Raw genomic sequence first — 19,011 nt, forward strand, 5'->3', positions numbered from 1 at the left:
AGAGTTTTACTTTCTGTCATGCTAGTTGCAGTTGCCATTATTTGCTTCTCCATGGGAGCAGGGATTATCTCAGTGATGTCAGCAGGAAAAGTGAGTGGCAAACTGATTGCAAGTGTGTGTTGGGACAGCAGATCCCAAAAGAGTAACTTTATTTAACACCTGAGGTAGGAGCTCACATTCTGGTAACTACAAACAAATGTTTCGCAACTTGAACATCGGGAGCATGACACAGAGCTGGTTGAAGCAAGAAATTGCAGACACCTCAGCTTAACAGATATGCTCTGGAACTTCAGACACAAAGGGTGAGTCCTACTGCTCCCGTCACAGTACTATCACAAGATATAGGTGGGCAGATTTTCTCCTGAAGAACAGTTAGATTAATGGGAGGTGCATGTTTTGAAGCTGACAGCAAGAAAACACGAGCTGTTTTCCAGAAGAAGGCTGCTGGCTCTGTTATGGCTCTACCATCCAGCAGTTTCACCAGTCAAGCTTGTTTACATTCCTGCCTGTATCTTCCATTCCCTCCCAGTGAAGGTTTGACACTCCCACCTAGGCCAGTAAAAGCAAGTGTCAGGTGGAGCCATGGCCTGAATCCATGTGATGATCTGATTTAAAAAAAACAACCAAGAAAAAGGCTATATTCCTCTGTATGGTTTCAGGGATCTCTAGACAGGACAATCTCATATATAGGCACAGGATCATTGCTGAAGGAGCACTGTGCTGGAGTATAGGGTATGGAAACCCAAGGACCAGGACCAGATGGTGACAGGAATTCCTTAAGGCCAAAAAGTCTTCACTACCATGCTGATTGCAGACATGCTGCTTGAGTGCTAGACTAGACATTAATGCCAGCAAATAAGTTGAAACAAACTGTTGTGAGATTTGTTCTATCCAATATTATCAGTGTGATCTCCAAGAACAGGATTTTCACTGCCAAGAAGAATCAAGATGCTGGAAGGTACAGCGTGATGAAAGAAGGAGAAGATGAGAGACAAGAGGCAAGAGAAGTGAGCGGGCTTGTGTGTGATACTGTGTGTGGGAAGAAGCCAGAGTCAATGGCCAACTGACCGTAGCAGCTGTGTCTGGTACACAGTGATCATGCAATATTGTCTCTTTCAGTTTCAGCTGCACCTGTTTTACTTATGCTGTTGTTTTGGTTACTAAATAAATCCTTTGGTAGCCAGTGTAGACCACCTGGGCTTTTCTTCTTAGTTTTAGGAATGGGTTTTCCAACACTAACAGCAAACTATTCTAAGTAAAAAACTACTTACTGATGACTCTTTCTAGCTGTACAAAAAACTCTGACTTGGCTTTAAATGCCCAACTGTTTGGATGTTGTTTAAATTTCAATTTATAAAGTCAAAATTAGCCAGTGTACCTTTTCCAATGCCCATCTTTTAAGCTTCTCCCTTAGGATGATTCAAGGGCAATGTTCTAGGCTTCTTAAAAATTTGTGTATTTAATTACTACTTTCAACAGCCTAAATGCCAGTACTGAACACTTATAAAATCAGATGCAGACACTTAGTAATAAAATTTATCTTCAAAGGACTTTGAGTTAAAATCCAGCAGAAGCTACTTTTAAGTTTTTTATCTGCAATTACAATAATTTGTGTATTTTTAGAAAAAGAGTGACTGGCATTTTAGGAAGACCAAAGGCAGACATGAGAAAGTGCTGTGCGCCTTTGCTCATTTAAAAAGCATTTTTTTATTTTGAGTATTTCCCGATACTCTCATTTTCTTATCTCCAGGAGAGTTGAAATGATTGCTAGTTCCTGAAATCCTTGTATTGTAATAGCATCTTCCTTCTTGTATCTGAGTGAAATTCTTTGCCAGCAAGGATCTGTATTGGTTATTTTATTTCACTACAATTACAGTAGTGAAATCATAAGGATGAAATTATTAGCCAAAGTGCTGTTTGTAATTGAGATGTCTTTTCATTTCTACACAGGAGTCCTGTTCAACCAGCATTCTTAGAAAAAATGTGCAGTTTTCTTGACAGATGTTCATTGTCCAAAATGAGCCCTATGAAACCTTCACCAAAACTGTCTTTGGTATTTTGGCAAAACTTAAAATGTTTAATGCAGCGAATTTTTTACAAGTTCAGCTTTGAAAAATCTTTACTTCACATCCTAGTGTAACAAATGCTTTACTATCTACTCCTTGTAACATAGAAAAATACTTATCAACTGATTAAAAAATACATCAAGCCAGATGGCGCAAAGAAAATGTTTCCACAGAGTTGTAATTTACAAGATAAACAGTGATTAGAGCAGCATTCATGTTGTCTAAATAGAGAGTACTTGTGTGCATTCGGAGTGTGTGTAGAATAAATGTCAAATACTCTGGGTAGGTTTACACCCTTTTGCAATGACCAAAGACCCAAGCAGAGAGAATCAAATAATAAGTGGTAATTTTAGAACTGTAAATATGAGGTAAACAGAGCCATGGGGTCAGTGAGAGAGAAAAGCACAGATTCCAGGAAGTAGTAGTCACATTAACTCAGAAAAGGTGTGTGAGCAGCTGGGAAGTAGAGGAAAAATCTAGAAGCATTTGGTAGCACCACCTCTGAGCCTCTATAAAAATTGTTGTAAGGGAGAAAGGTAATTTGGAAATGCAGCTTTTTCTCCTGAGAAATCAGTCAAGTGCATCACACTCTCTGTGCTGCTCCTGGCAGAGGTGGCACGCCCTGCTAGTGCGGGTGGTTTGTACTCCTGATGGCAGACAGGGGGTTGTGATCACAGGGAATGCCAGAAGGTTTTTAAGTCTGGCACAGATGTCAATACCTTCTGTAGTATCTTCTACCCAGGGAGCAAAAAACAGATAAACATTTGTAGATTAAATACACCGGCAGCTCTGGAAGTGTGTCTAATTAGTTTGCCGAAGTTAGCTGGGAAAACGTGGAAGAATAAAATCCAAGTCAAGTCCTAGGGAGCACTCTGTCTCGCCCCCTTGCTGTGAACTGGCTTGCATGGTTGACTATGGCAATGGGAGAAAATTCCAGAAGATGTTTTTTGGAGAGGATGTACTTGCCCTTAGCTGGGGAAGTTCAGAAGGGGGACTCAGAGCACCCCATGGAACTGTCACCTTTCTGTGTTCACCTGTAATCCAGGTGCCTCTGCTGACTGCAAAGTAGAGAGCTTCAGAGTATTATCCTGTGAACTGATCCCCTAAAGGACCAAAACAAGTCAAACATGGATTGATATTTTGGGGGGTTAATTCTGCGCTGGATCATATCTGTGAAAAAACATCTATCTTCTGTATTGCAAAATTATATTATTGCTATATCCCATTGTATGGGATGGCTTTTAAAGCAATTTCAGTGGCAAGCACTTTACCATCTATGCAAATACATAAATCTGATGCAAAAGAGCTGCTATTCAAACAGAAATCTCTTCATAGGGGATCTGCAAATAATTTTTAAAGTGAATCTACGCTGCAAACCACATTCCTAATTAAAATCGTTGTGGTAATTTGAATGGTTGGTACAAAGGCTGTTTAGGACATTAACCGCCTATAGAGATTGATGGGCATCTTAGCATTGTTTCTAAGGTTAGCCAGTTATTAAAAATTTATTGCTGTCCATTTGAATAAGTACATTTTCATAAGTCCTGATTGCATTTAAGAGTTCATTCATAAGCTAAATATGTAAGGACTCCTGCTATGTACTAATAAGGCTACACGTACAGAACAAAGTAAATATCACATTATCACAGATTATTCTGTGTTGGAAGGGACCCACAGGGACCATCAAGTGAATGGTCCATATGGAGATCAAACCCACAACCTTGGCATTATTGGCACCATGCTCTAACCAACTGAGCTCATCTCAGGATTGAGAAGTACATTATTTAACTATGAGACACAGAGCAAGGTAATGCTAGAATGTCTCCTGTTTTTTAAAATTAGTGTTTGTAGTTATCACAGTGAATTCAAACAAAGCAGAAACCTTACTAGTAATCAGGGACTGTCAGAAAACTCAGAAAAAAATATGGTTTTACCATTAGCCTTGTACCTTCATAGAATGCTCATGCTTCTCCCTATTAGTGTATTTTTTTTCTCTCCCTGAAAGCTAGATTGAGGAAGAAGATAGGGAACTGGAAACTTCACTGTTGAAAGCAAAGAGAGTGAAAACAACACCAGAAATACACAGCAAAGCTGGAAAGGTTATGGGACTCTTTTTCTAGGAATGCTGTTACGGGGAAGGAGGACTCCCTATCCAGAAGCCTCGCTGGCTGCAGAGTGAAGCTTGGTGCCTTTCTCTGCATGCCCAAACATGCAGCAGCACTGAGCCTGACAAAAACAGTCTTGAAAAACTTGGCAAGAGAGTGGTTTCCCAAAACTATTTTCTGTATCTTGAAGGAAAAGGAAAGGAAATGTGAAAAAGTGCTTGCATTACTTGTTCAGTTTAATGCACTGGTCTATCACTGAGGGCCGCTTACTTCTGTATTATTGTATTTATTTTTTTATAAAGGTACTGAGTTCTTGCAAATGTTGCCTTGATCTGGCCAGAAGAAGCTTTCCTTTCCTCTTGAATCTGCTTACATTAAAACTCCAAGCCAGAGCAATGGCAACTACCTGCCTCAGAGCCTCAGGCTTAGAGCAGCAGCATCGTGTGGCAGGTGACCCTCAATCACTTTCCCGTGCAGCTTCACAGCTGGCTACACAACACAGCCTCCCAAAAATCTGCCTCCCACAGCTCCTGGGACAGTGGGATGCTCACAGCCATAAGCTACATCAGTGAAGCCAGGATTAGACCTTCAGGGCTCAAATTACTTCCCCAGGGAGGAGAGATGGAAAAGGATTGCAGCTAAATTATCGCTGGTTGCAAATTAAGATGGAAGTTGGAAACAAAATCTTAGTGGAGAAACTCAGCCAGTAACTGGTAATAAAAATACATCCAGCAGCCTAAAAGGGTGGCCCTGGTGTGGTGCAGGAACCTCGAAACAGCAGGAATGCATCTGTGAGGAAGGCCCTGGGCTGCAGCAAAGGAATGAGAGGAGCTGCACAGTGTATTGGTGTGTTCACCTGCATAGACAGTAAATCAAAATCTCTGCCTGGTTTACAAGGCATCTTTGGAAGAAGAAGAAGAAAAAAAATCTCATTCTGCTCTTGCTGAGGTACAACAAATGACATCTGAGCTTTCCATATTTAACACAGAATGTGTCACACTGATGAGTCAGCCATCTGCATCAAGGTGTCCTACTTTGGTATGTACGGCCTCTTCTCACTAAGTGTTTTCCCTAATATTTACTTAGGTGCCAGCTTAATTCTCTTTGCTAAGGGATAAAACAGTGGTTTTAATTAATACCTGTTTACTACACAGTTAAGCCCTTCAGAAAGAAAATTTTAGAAAACCGTGACCCAAGTAGCAAATGCATGAGCAGAACAAATGCATGAGCAGAAGACACAAGATTTTACTGGCCTTAATGGTCAAAACATACCTGTGGCTGAAACCCAGCAAGGTGATCTCCCACTGCTCAGAGCAGGAGAGCAGGACCAGACACTGTGCCAAAGCAAAGAAAGCACTCCTTATCCTGGAAACATGGTCCCACTCTGAAACACAGCTCTGCAAAAAAACCCCAAAACCAAACAATCCCAAACCCAAAATTAGGAATTTGCCTCTTCTTTAAATCAAATGCACTGTTTCTCTCTGTGCAAACTCAGCCTGGAACTGGAGAACCAGCTTGGCCCGTCACCATCAGTCACAAACATCCTGCAGCCAAAACCAAAGCATTACTTACATCTGGTTATCAATTGGCCTCAGACATGAATGTCACATTTGAATATGTTTTTGTTCATCATTATTAACACAAGGCTAATACAAAGTGCTAAGTGCTTCTGACATCCTGTTTTATGACAGAAGCTATTTCTGATCCTTTTCAAGGCCATGTTGCTCTTAGCTGTACTACTGCATTGGAAGTAAAATTTCAGTAAATTATTTTTATGAAGCTGTGGTTGAAGCAGACTGTAGCAGGGACTTCATTTTGCCATTAACATGACGAAATATAGCATAGAATAAGAAGGACCAAGACTGTTTAGGGAAGAAGATGACATTTTTACCACTTTCCTTTGGCACGTTTGTTTTGGAAAGATGTTGCACAGAAATTTGAAAATACATAGATAAAACTATTTCAAAGTAGACTTTTTACTATGGCTCTTTAGCACAGCTGACAAAAGTAAAAAAAAATCAAGATTCCTAATTCTCCTTCATCTGCCAGTTTCCCTTCTGCAGGAATGCTGGGCAGTTGGCCAGCTCAGTGTCCAATAGGTAACTCCAGTCAGGAATAAAAGCTTCTTTGATGAAGTTTGGATTATTTACAAAATTGTAAGAAGCCCTGCTGCTTTGAGCACAGGATAAATCAAACAGCTGGGGACAGCTTCTGTAACACAGCTCTTTGAGCCAGCACCTGAGCCAAGCACCATTTTGAAAGGCTTCTCCTCTACCAGTTCTCCACAGAGCAGTCCTTCACTTCATGCTCCTCACTGCCATCAAACACATGTCAAAAATCTGATGGAATTGGCCCATCAAAGTGGCCACTGACTGGTGGCACAGCTACTCCCCGCCTCATATGAGACAGATTGCTTGGACTGCTCATCAGTGAGGATTTGGTGGTGGCCACACTTTAATAACACACAGTTATTAAAGCAACATGTACCTTCTCCTAGCAGGCCCAGGGAGACATTCAGGAGGCTTGGGAGATCTGAATCAGTGGGTGATTCTCACTGAACAAGCTCATCCTGCAAGCGTGGCTGCCTGGGTGGCCCTGCTGGCAGACCAACAGTTAAACAAACTGAACAAATAATAGAGACACATGAAATCCTTGTCAACACCTTTTAAACTCAGCTGGTGGATTCTGAAATGCAGGGAATTCTCAGAACTTTGAGCCTGTAAGCTAAAGCTTAGAATTAAACACAGGATTTGATTTGAGACCTTGGAAAAGTCTTCCAAACTTAAGTACTATAAGCAAGAATGTGGATTTATAGTTTGAAGCAGAGACACATTGAATTAAGAAGAAGAAGGTTTAGAGTTTTGGAGTTTAGGATATAGAAAAAATAAAAGTAGTTACAAAGGTAAACAAGAAGTTTAGAATGCAGTACTAAAGGCTTGTGTATCATAGCCTAAGAAAGCTTACACTGTAACATGAGTTCATAAGATGAAATACTTAAGCATTGGGACAAAAACATAAATATCCTTTTTAGCAGTGTTTTATTGGTCAATAAATCCTTAAAATGTCTTATAACTAAGGGTATTGTGACCTTCTGAACCACACAGTAAGGATGTGAGCTGAACTCACCCTTCCTGCCTATGCAGAAGAAAAAAAAAATAAATCACATCATCTAAAAAAACTCAGAAATCCCATCTCAAAATGCCTTCAAAAATCCCCATACTCAGCCATATCTAAAGGGACTGAAAATCCTGCTATAAAGGTTTTCCAAAAGCTCACACAGTTGAAGAGATGATAGTAAGGGGTGCAGTTGTGCTTAAGTGTTTGTGGTGGGTTGGCCTTGGCTGGTGCCTGCCAAGGCCACTCTGTCACTCCCCTCCTCAACAGGGCAGGGGCAGAACATAAAATTGAAGGTTCATGGGTTAGGATAAGGACAGGGAGAGGTCACTCACCAGTTACCACCATGGGTGATGGTAACTGGATGAACACCCACAGATGTTACTTTAACTTACTGCCAATTAAATCAGAGTTGATTAATAAGAAGTAAGAATGAATCTTAAAAAGGCCTTCTCCTTTTTAAGGAGAGCATCCCCCCCTCTTTTCCCAGGCTCAGCTTCATTCATGGTTTCCCTGCCTCCACTCCCCCCATGACACGAGGGGACAGGGAATTGAGGATGAAATCAGTTCATCAGTGGTGTCCCTGCTGCTCCTTTTTCATGGGGAGGACTCCTCAGACTCTTCCACTGTTTCATTGTGAGTTCCTTCCAGTGAGACAGTCCTCCATGGACTTCTCTAAGGTTAGTCCTTCCCAGAGGCTGCATTTCCTCATGGAATGTTCCAGCAAGGTCTCCTCCCCAGGGTGCAGTCCCTCAGGAACAGGCTGCTCCACTGTGGGTCCCTTGTGGGGTCACAGCTCCTGCCAGGAGCCTGCTCCAGTGTGGGCTGCTCTGCTCTCTCCACAGGCCGCAGCTCCTGGCAGGGCCTGCTCCAGCACAGGTTTCCATGGGCTCGCAGCCTCCTTCAGGCACATCCACCTGCTCTGGTGTGGGCTCCTCCAGGGCTGCAGGGGACAAGTCTTTTCCCATTTGTCCATGGAAAGAGTTAATTCTTCTTTATTTTCTTCAGTTCAGGTGTATTAAAGAATTCCTTTTCAGTCCTATGATTAAATTTACCTTTTTCCAACTCCGGTTTGGCATGCTCAGGTGTTATTTTACTGACTAAATGTAACTTCTCAAAAGAAATTTCTTGGCAGGGAACAGCCATTTACAATGCTCCCCTAACAAATGCAAAGATGTCAGTCAACTTTTCCCTCCATGTGTTGCAGCTGGGGAGACATTTTCCTTCTGAGGCTGGAGCTGGAAGGTAGCAGGCTGTACATTAATAACTGAGAGAGAAAATGTCCAGGGAGAAGAAGGATGTCCATCAACCTAGACAGAATATTAATGTCAGCAACCAGCACAAGAAGGGCTATTACTACTTTAATAAAACCCGAAGATTATAAAAAAAGTTTATGTTCAGTAATTTCCTGCTGCCTAAATCATTCCGGGTCCCTGGTAATTGTATTTCAGCTGTTTCTAACATTCATTATTGCCTGCAGAACTCCGGACATTTGCCATATTCATGCAGTCTCTTACTTAATTCCAAACCATTGAGTAATGGTTTTACTATTACTGTATTTCTTTTCACTAACTTGCCCTTTTTATCATCATTTCTGCCAGACAGCTATTCAGCTGCAATTTGAATCATAAAAAGGACCATTGCTTTCAGAACAACATTAGGCAGATAAATTTTCATGGAAAATTAGAGAAAGTACTAGATTCTACACCTGAGAGAAATAATGGGCAGATTATAGACAGAACAGATCACCTGCATTAAACCTAAATACAAATGAGAAGTAAGTAAGTAAAATATGCTAAAGGAGAGTGGGGGAGTAACCAATCAGCTCACCTATGTGTGGCTGAAGCTTTGAAGAGAACAGCAGGAACGCACCAGGAATCCAAAACCACCTTCTGAGCAATGCCTCTTTTTAGATTACAAGTCAGAACACGGTATTTGCTTTTCAGCAGCTGCCCTCAATCACTGCTTGCTCACAGCACAGGCAGCAAAATGGTATTTAAGACCCTGCCAGCCCAACCAAAGCACTGCCTAAGGAACTACAGGCCTGAAGAGCATCAGAACATGTTTGATGGCCATAAACTGAGTTCACCGGGTTTGCTCACCTTACTTACCTTCCTGCTGTGGTAAACAGGTCAGATCCAATGCAGCTGTGCTTTAAATCATCCTTGTAAGGCTTCTACAGGCAACCTCAAAACACAGCTGGTTTGGATTGTGTTTCTTTCTTCCCTGTCTTTTTGTTTTCCCTCAGAATGTTAAATAGTTGGAGCTGGCTGTGCGTGCTATTTACAGCATTTCAGCTCACTGCACATTAGAGGTGGTTCCCAGGATTTATCTCTTTTTCAGCAGCACAGCAGCTGGAGAGTGACTTTTCCAGCACCTGTGGTTCCACCTTTCACCTCATCTGCTCTGCCTGGGGGCTGCCAAGTGAGAGGGGCATCCTCAAACAATCTGCTCCTCTTGTTTCCCCCTGCATCCCCACGGGGTGATTTGGATCAACGAGCTGAAAAGCTAATCCACAAAAGCAAAACACTGATTTCCATAAAATCAGCTGGCAAGCAGCAATGTGAGGGCACTGCTGGGCAGTGATTAGTAGATCAGGTGCAACCCAATCCCAAACCTGCTGGGAGAGCAGACCATCGTTCTGCTGTCACTTGTGCAGGCACCATCACCACGAAGTGCTGAGTCTACAGGAGATGTATTGCACTAGAAAACACATTTTGGGATTACCATCCTGCTTTTTCATTGATGCAGTTTTTGTTTGTGAAAAAGTGCTGTGCAGGAGGATATTACTCACTCTAAATAAAATAAAATAAAATAAATAATAATAGTACAATAACAATACAACTTCCTGAACAACCATGCTCTGTATTGGCAGGGAAGTAAGAGACCTTAAACTTTGAGAACTGTTTTAAGTCATCTGTAGTACTTCTCGTCTGGCTTTCAAATATTCCCACCACCTCTTGCAAAAGGAAAAACTAAGTGCAGCTGGCAGGTATAAAATCAGTATTTTCCAAAGTTAAATTAACAACCATCAGAAAAGGAAGAAATGTTTTCTAATGGTGAATCCAAAGTGGAAAGTCTGGGATGGGAAACTGGAAAATACAGGAAGTGGCTTGTAGGAAACTAACTGGGTTCATGTGTATAGTGCACTCAGGGATGGTGGTGAGGGAACATTCTGTTTTGATTTATGAATTGGGGTCAGAGTGAGAGTGGAAATATATTCTTGCATCACCAAAACATAAAGCAATGAGCACTTACACCCTCCAGATAAAATTAGCATCTCTGTCATCACATTCATGCATAAACATACTTTCAATTAATGTCTCCAAAACAAAAGGAAATTAGTCCCACTGATTGCAAAGTGAGCTCATGGAGTTCTGACTTTTAAAAGTCTTAAGAAGACTTGAAGGCTTACACTCTATTAGCAAAACTGTACATTATTTCTAGTAGTGTTATCTGTTCTTAATTGGAAATCTTCTTCAGATAGCAATAATTATGGTTTGTAAACTTCAGAACTTGTAGAAATATCAGCTGGTTTGAAGGAAATTCAGTGGTTCCATAGACTGAATTTTGGCTTTTATAGTATAAAGAAAATTTTATTTCAGTAACCAGAAAAAGACAAAATGCAATACTTAAAAAAAATTGCTTTAAGAGAAAACCGGGGTACCTGACTTGGTTGTAAATGAACAGATTTTCCTGTTTGAGAGAAGTATTGCTTTTAGCCTGAGAACTTCAGATTTGGATCATGCCTGAGCTGCAGATACAGAGGTTTCTGTTGCATTCTCCTATCCTGATTTCCTTACTAACGACACTGTGCATCTAATCCATGTTCTGTCCATCACCTGCTTTGAAAACCACTAAATAATTTTGATGGTATTTGACAAAAAATTATTTCAGAAGTTGCTAGATTCCAACAGGCAATCTGGAGGCTACGTGGCCGGGCCATGCCAAGTGTTGAGCATTACCTGGTCCCCCAGGAACAGAGTCACAGCACTTGAGCTGTCCAGCAAGTCAGCAGAGGTGACAAACCTATGAACTGCTGGAACAGCACATGACTTAGGAACAGGGAGGAGATGGATGGAGACTGAAGATGTTCTGGCATGGGCAAGGGCAGGAAATGTCAGAAGAAAGGATGAAATTGAGTGGTCTGGCCAGAAAGTCAAGGCCACAGGAAGTCAGTCTTCCTACATTTGCTGTTCACGAGAAAAATTTACAAATACTTTTTCTAGGCATGTCTTATTCACCTGCTTTAAGCATCAAGGGATAACATTAAGGTAAGTGCCTATTAGTTTTATGGAGTTGCTACATGAAAACCAGGGAAAACAAATGCTTGCAGAAAGCACAGCAACATGCTGCAATTGAGCACCAGCATTTACTCTACAGGGCTCCACAGCAGCCAAACACAGCAGCACTGTGCATCCACTGCCTGTCCAAACACTTGCCAAGATAGTAGCAGTCCTCTATTACCTCTTCTCAGCCTCCACAGCACTTTTAAAGCTGTCACCCCAGTCAAACTTAGCACCCAAGCAGAGGGAGTCCTCTGGGGCTCAGAACTGTGTGTAAATGTCTGGCCATGCCCTTTTAACACAGGCTGAAGAACCACATTGCCTTTGTACTCAACAAGGTGGTGCCCTCCCCACATAACTGTCTCCAGCTCAAGTATCAGCTCTCCTTATCTTCTGTGTCCACTCCTCTCCAAGTTAACTCTATTATCCCACCAAGTTCTGTCATCCTGCAAATGCTGGCAAAAAGCATTTGTCATGTTGACTTTATTACAAATCAAGAAAAAGGAAGCAAGACCCTAAGAAGGGTTTTCCCCTTCCACTCCTCACCCTCCCCAATTCACCCTAGAAAAGCATGTATAATTATGCACACAGAATGCTTTTTTCAGACTCAGCCAAGTCACTACTCAAAACCTCCTTCCTATCCCAGAAAATGAAGTCCTTCACACAATTTTTAGAGATTTATGCAAAACCTAGCTCTTTGTGAAGGAGCACCCAGCCGTAAATACTGCATAAGGTCTCCAGGTAGTTTAGAATGAAGGTGACCTCTGCTGTGACAAAACTAATCCATTATAAGAAATCATCAGCAGAAAGTATTCATGTGCCCCTGGAAGAAATTATACTTATGTGCTTCAAGCACAAAAGGAAAAAGCTTCAGCTGGAGCAAAAGATCAGGAGGGCAAGCTGGCTGTAAACACCTTAATGAAGTGCATGTTTGCATTCCTTTATGCTGCACAACAACAGCTGAACCTTTTCAATAGTGAATACAATCTTAAATCAAAGCCAAGCGGTCAAAGTACAATTGCTGGTCTTTAGCAGGTGTGGGTGAGGCAGAGGCACACCTTGTGGTACAACATGACCCACAGCTACTGCTGTGTGGGGCTTCAAGAACAAAGCTGGCACAGTCTTGTAATGTTCATGGGTTTTTAATGTGTGATTTGCACTAGTGCTGCTTTGACCAGGGGCTAGCAATTTGTAGTGTCTTGAAAAAAAGTGTAATTTTAAAATCCGTACTCCACAGCTTACTGTGGCCACCTCAGTCCATCTCAAACACACATCTGGTTTGAGAAACACCCCCCTGTGGCAATTTAAAGTGTAACAATGCAAGAATAAATTCCACCCTGGACATGGGGGAAGTAAGATAGAAACAAACACACTTCAATACTGCCCCCCCCCCGCTGTTACCAACACTCAGGAGACAATTTCTAGACCACCTTTAACTTCCCACAGCCATCCTACTTCATTGCACTGAACTGTCCTCTCTCCTGCATTGGAGGCAGCAGAAGTACAGACAGATCAAAACTGGACAGCTTCCCCTTAACAGTCTGTAAAAATCAGGATATAGCCTGAAAAGCCTTGCCACTGCAGATTGCCAAGTCTGCTGTGATTTAGTGCATCACTTGCAAAGTGGACCTTAAACATACGTTCTTATTTCAGGATGAATAATTCAAAGTATATTTTATTGACACTCTTCAAACAGCCCGGAGAGAAGAAACAGTATTTAAAAAAAGAAGGAAAAAAGAAGACAAAAACCTGTAAAACTGCTAGCTTGCATTCAGTGTTAGAACTTGGAGGTATAAACAAAAGCCTGGAGTAAAAATATGAAGTATATTTCCAATCCTTCAGTGCAGAAAACCAGCAACAATGGTATTTACTCTACATTAGAAGTGTTCCCATGTTCAATTCCAGATATATACTTCTCTTCTATATATATTTTTGATAACTTATGTACAAATAAGATGCCCAACATCTGTTCTTTAATACAAATATGTAATCTTCATGACTGAAACATTACAACAGTTTGATCAAAAGTATAGAAAATCATTGTAATCTTTTTTTTATGGCAGTGTTTAAAAAACTCTACCCTTGAACCCAAATGACCTTAGAAGGACAAGTATTTCTTCACTGTAATAATACACTGCTCATTCAACATGCAAAGTATTATTGCATACATGAGTCACATGAATTACAATTAAGCCTGAAGGAAATGTGCTGTACAACCCATTCTAGCAAGTGCTAGCTGTAAATATCACAGAAGAAAGCATAAGTACTACTGTATTTTTAAATAAAACACTATAAACTCAAGTATTGTCCTCGCACTAAGACTTTAAGGCAATTAAGAGCTGGAAAGCTTCAGTTTGGCATAGCTGCATCAAGCTCTCCCCTTTCCCAGTTATAAGAATTTGTTTTTAGAGGGCTGCTGATGAATTGTTGCTATATATTAATACAACTCAGTATGAAGTGATAAGTCAGTAACAAAAGTTTAATATCCCCAAGTTTCACCGAGCTGATCAAATTTAAGCAACAGTTTATCCACCAGCTAAGTTTTCCAGCATGGATTTCTAAATTGTTATGAGAACAGAAAAAATATTCAATGTGTAACCTCTCAGTGTAACTGATTTTACAACTTGAATCCATTCTTGGGGTATTGTGGAATTTAAGAGTTAAAAACAGATCTGACAGTCAAATAATATTCAGCTTTAAAAAGGATAACTATTTGCAGTAAAAATTTGTATAAACATACACACAGTAGATCCAAGTCAACAGGCATTTCTTTATGGCTTCTTTCACTGAGGTACTGTTATAACATCCAGCAACAGGACACGAGTGTTCTATAAACACCACATTCATAAGCTGTACCACCAACTCATGGCAAGTGGTAACAGACTGCAAATCCTGCTTCCCTGCAGGACTACAGGAAAAGAGTCTTCCCTGCTATGTGGAGAGTCTCAGTGCAAGCTACAGAAAGCCTTAAAGGCAACTGGCATCAGTGGGGGAAAGTTCCAATGAAAGTCTCCCTCTACTTAAAAGGAGAAAAAATACTCATGGCAAATTGAAATCTCAATTTGTTAAAATTAAGAGCAAACATAAAATTCCAAGGCAGCAAGGGCATGTAGCACAGCAGCCATACATTAAGACTTGAAATGTGTCATTAAGCTCTTGCATCTGACCCTTGAGCTAAGTGCATGCACAGGCTGAGAGCAGCCAACCTGTGACCATGCCACCACACAGACCAACAGTGACAAAGGGGAAGGGGCAAGCACATGACTTCTGTTGATCCAAGAGCAGACAGAATGCCCCTGGAGACCACAAGAGTACTCCTCAGCTGTCAAAAGCTGACTTGTGAGTGCACAGTTACTTGCATCTTTCACTGTTTGTATGTGGGGGTATTTGCAAATCACAGTATTCCTAGTACTCAGCCTAAGGGGAAAGAGATGTTCTGTTAAGATAGCATGATTGTTGCCATATGCATTTATCATTCTACCTTTACAGCAGAAAGTATTCTTTTGCTGTTTTTCTTTTTTTTTCTTTTTAACAGAGTGGCCATATTGTTACTACAGCCAAGACTCCCATTTTTTTACACCTATGCTAAAAATATGGTTCTGCAATAAATATCATTAGAGTGAAATGGAAGTTCAAAACATGCTCAGTTAATTACACCAAGTAGTTCTTTCCAATCAAGGATTTTTAACCCCACAAACCCATTAAACAGTTTGCAGATGCTCAAGTTCCTTACATGAAGATACAGCACAACATTTAAAACTCAGTGCTTAGCCACATACAATCCATACTGTAATCTATATATATGTTATAACATATCCCCACTTAGATCTACAAATTCATCATCCCTCTTGACCAAGTCATCTTCATCTTCCAAGTCTTTCCAGGTGCTAGTGGGTAAAGCTGGTTTGACAGACTGTCTCTGCAGGAGAGCAAATGGAAACAAGGATGACAAACGGGCAGAATTTCTCAGCATGGGAACAGAATGTACATCTCCAGAAACAGCCTGACTGTGTTCTTCATCCATTTTCACCTGCAGGCTTTGCACTTCCTCCATCAAGTCCAAAATCTTGGCAGCTGTAGCTATTGTTCCCCCACCATGAAGCTGGGCCTCGGGAATCCATCGTAGGTAACGCTGTGCCCAGACTTTGATTTCGGGGCCGTCGATGCGCGGCAGCAGGAGACCGTGGTAGTCGACAGGCTTGCTATGCCAGCTATCATAAAACTCCCTTAAGCTATTAGGGGGCTCATCTGAAGAATTTATGAACTTGCCAATTCTTTTACCCAGAATGTTTTTAATTAAATGATCTGTTTCCTCCCTGAAAAATCCTCTCTTCGTGGAAGGCTTTGCCTGTGTCAGTGGCAAAGAAAGCTGCCGTTGATGCTTTAAGAGGAAAAAAAGGCAAAATACTCAGATAAACATTAACAGAGTGGGACTTCAGAAAGCAGTTTTACGAGGGAGAAAAAAAAAGTTGTATTCAGGAATCTCCTGCAAGCAATAGTCACTTGACCTATATAGAAAAGCAGTGGCTGTGTTTAAATTGTTACTTTTCAATACATCAAGTACTTTACAGGGCATACTGAGTGTTGCCAGCTTCCTTCCCTGCTAACCAAACGTGACACTGATAAAACAATTGTCTTTGAAAAAGCCAAACCCTTTGCTTACATTTAAGTATTGCCAGTGTCCATCTTTAGGTTAAGCTAGTTAGAAATCAGAGAGCACTTTATTTATAGGTTTTTATTCAGTGGTCCCTCAGTGCATCTCAGATAAATGATGTAGATGATACTGGCAGTGTCTCACATGAGAATGCTTTATACAAGACAAAATTTAACCAATGAACTGCAATTGAAAAAGGCTACTCCAAAAACTTTTCCCTGAGTTTGTGCTATGTGCCAGTAATGAGGGGGTCCATCCATAATCCTCCATACTCCAGACAGTCTTTTTGCTGTTGTTGGTCCCCCTCCCACTCCAAGTGCACACACACACTCCAGTTACACTCAGACAAAATTAGGGAGGCAATTACAAACCTATGTATTTCAGTCAGGTACTCCATGGAACAACTAAATGAACTCCCTTCAAACACATCATTGCAGCTCACCTGAATATTAAATCTCATGACTTACCAACAGACTTGCACACAAGTATGAAGAAAAATAATCCCTAACTTCACAGCTATGTACTATAAAAGAGTTATTTACTGTGGTACATGCAAACTGGGTTCTTAAGATCCAGGTGGGCCTGAGGTATACATGTATTTTGTCAATTAAAAAAAGTCTGCACCAATACTTTCACTGTGAGGACATTTGAAATAAGAGATGTGCAAAATATTTCTAGAATTAAAAAAAACAGTTTAGCAGCACATATCTTACTTTGAACCGTGCAGTCTTCCGTTGACTTCTATCTGGTTTTGGTTTCTCTGCATAAAGAGGGTTGTTCAGGAAAGCCAGGGCCTTGGGATCAAACTGCACAGACCAGTCCCACACAGTAAGGAATCTGAAAGGACCACTTTGTGTCTTGAGGCTTTCCCCACTCTGCCAAAACAAACAGGTCACATTTAATACTGCTAGAAGGGAATTCTGACCAAGTCAAGGTGAAATAAAAAAACTGGCTTTTTAGAAAAAAAAGACACAGAGTTGCAATAACACTCTTGCTTTCTAAGTGTTCAATACTGAACAACAACAGTGCAATCAGACTTTCACAGATGAAAATAAAGTAAAATATTCTCAGGAAAAAAAAAAGATATTTTGGAACTTGGGCAAAAGACAGACTTGTCTGGATTCCTCAAACACAGAGGGCACATTAGGATTCCAAACACCAAAAGCTGGAATTGCATTCATGCAGTGCAGTGGTCTAGATTTTGTGATCAACAATATATTTGTATGAAAGACATTAATTCACTTTTTTCTTTAGTCTCTGTGCAGCCTTGCAGAGGATACTCCCATTGCTCCCAGCTTCTTAGGCTAGAGAAGAGCATGAACCAATATAAATCAACATTCAGGAGATGTTGATTTTGGAATACACTACATATTCTATATACTATACAAGAATTTCATAGATAACTTTTTCTTCCAGACAGCTGGATATCCTTGTAGGTTAAGGAGCTCCAATTTCACTGAAGGGTATTAAACATGAAACTGCAGCTACATATAATAGGTAATGTATTCCTTCTGTCATCATAAACTCCTAAGTCCTGAACTTGCCTTCCTATAGCCAAAATTGCACTTGTTCACCCTTCAAGGCAGTTCCATGAGTAAGGAAAAAGGTGATGTTGGGAATTAAGCTTTTTTTGACTGTTCCTTGTTTGTTGGTCAAACTCATTCTCCAAAACACTGCATCCACAAAATACCAAACCCTTACCTTACTAGTGTCTCTCTGATGTTGAGAGTTGAAGAAGAAAGTGCTAAAAATAGGCACATAGAGGCTGTCTGACAAGACAGTTAAGTAAGTTTCTGTGAACTCAAATGCTGGAGGATACTGTTGTACCAGCTGCCAAACACAATTTAGCAGGAGCAGAAAAACAGGAGCCTAAGTAAACAAAAAATTTCATTAGTTTCAAAACCAGTTAAAATTGTTCCACCATGCAAACTATTTATTTTGTAGTATCAAGCGTCTCCAATACAAATCTTAAGGCAAGAAGCCTCATTAAGTACAGAACTTAACATGTACATTTGGCTGAAATTTGAAGTAGTATTATCTCAGCTATCCTTGGCCAATTATTGACAGAATAGTTGAGCATTTTCTACTCTGAATTTGAAAGTTGCCACTACGAAACCTTTTAAAGGTGGCAAACTAGTTTATAGCAACTCTTGATCAGAATTAGTCAGTTTACACCTACTACTTCCATTTGAATAGCAATCTGATCTAGTCCAAAAGCAAGACAGTAAAAAGTTGATCTCCAGATGTGACAGGAACAGGCAATTAACTTGAGTTATTTCTGTGGATGCTACTGCCACTTAACATGGTTTTCAGGGGCACAGGATATATGACTTTCAGAAGACTCCAAGACTGGGAAATTTTACATTTGCTTTCTTTAATAATAAAGCCATTGCTGACCTCTAAACAGCAAAAACAGTGACACTGTACAAACATCAACCCATAAAACAGAACACAAGATCCTCAGAGTAACTGGAACTTCTGGACTAACAGGTAATTCCCTCCTCATCTGAGTAAGGTTATAAATAAGTAAGTAAGCAAAACAATTAAAAAAACCATACCTCCTCTTTCTCACTTTTGTGTAAGTGGTTACAGCGATCCAAAAAGCCATGTCCTCCAATCACCCACTCCTTCTGAATAAGGCTCTGAAACCCTGACTTTGTTCTGCTGTAAGAATCCATCATCACTTGAACCAGACTCGAGATTACACAGCACAGATCAGTAGCACTCTCCTCTACAAAAGGGAACAGAAACCACATTTTACACTGAGCCATTCCTCAAACATTATG

At 40.7% G+C, this 19,011-nt stretch overlaps 1 protein-coding gene and 1 long non-coding RNA gene across 4 annotated transcripts in view; both read right to left on the reverse strand.

The window, feature by feature from the left end:
* Positions 1–1,393: 1,393 nt before the first annotated feature.
* LOC135289382 (uncharacterized) lies at positions 1,394–9,382 on the reverse strand. The gene is made up of 2 exons (XR_010352144.1): positions 9,116–9,382; positions 1,394–8,595 (listed from the first exon to the last, which is right to left on the reverse strand). It is a non-coding gene; the product is annotated as an uncharacterized LOC135289382 (long non-coding RNA).
* Positions 9,383–13,226: 3,844 nt separating this feature from the next.
* The window catches only part of MTMR12 (myotubularin related protein 12), a 33,270-nt gene continuing 27,485 nt past the window's right edge, over positions 13,227–19,011 (reverse strand). For all 3 annotated transcript variants that reach the window (XM_064403042.1, XM_064403040.1, XM_064403041.1), the window contains exons 13-16: positions 18,784–18,956; positions 17,927–18,094; positions 16,939–17,100; positions 13,227–15,952 (exon numbers count right to left, since the gene is read on the reverse strand). In XM_064403042.1, coding sequence (XP_064259112.1) covers positions 15,377–15,952; positions 16,939–17,100; positions 17,927–18,094; positions 18,784–18,956 — 1,079 coding nt within the window. In that variant the 3' untranslated portion in view covers positions 13,227–15,376. The remainder of the gene's footprint in view (positions 15,953–16,938; positions 17,101–17,926; positions 18,095–18,783; positions 18,957–19,011) is intronic.

This window comes from Passer domesticus, chromosome Z, assembly GCF_036417665.1.
Source record: "Passer domesticus isolate bPasDom1 chromosome Z, bPasDom1.hap1, whole genome shotgun sequence".
Taxonomy (NCBI): Eukaryota; Metazoa; Chordata; class Aves; order Passeriformes; family Passeridae; genus Passer; species Passer domesticus.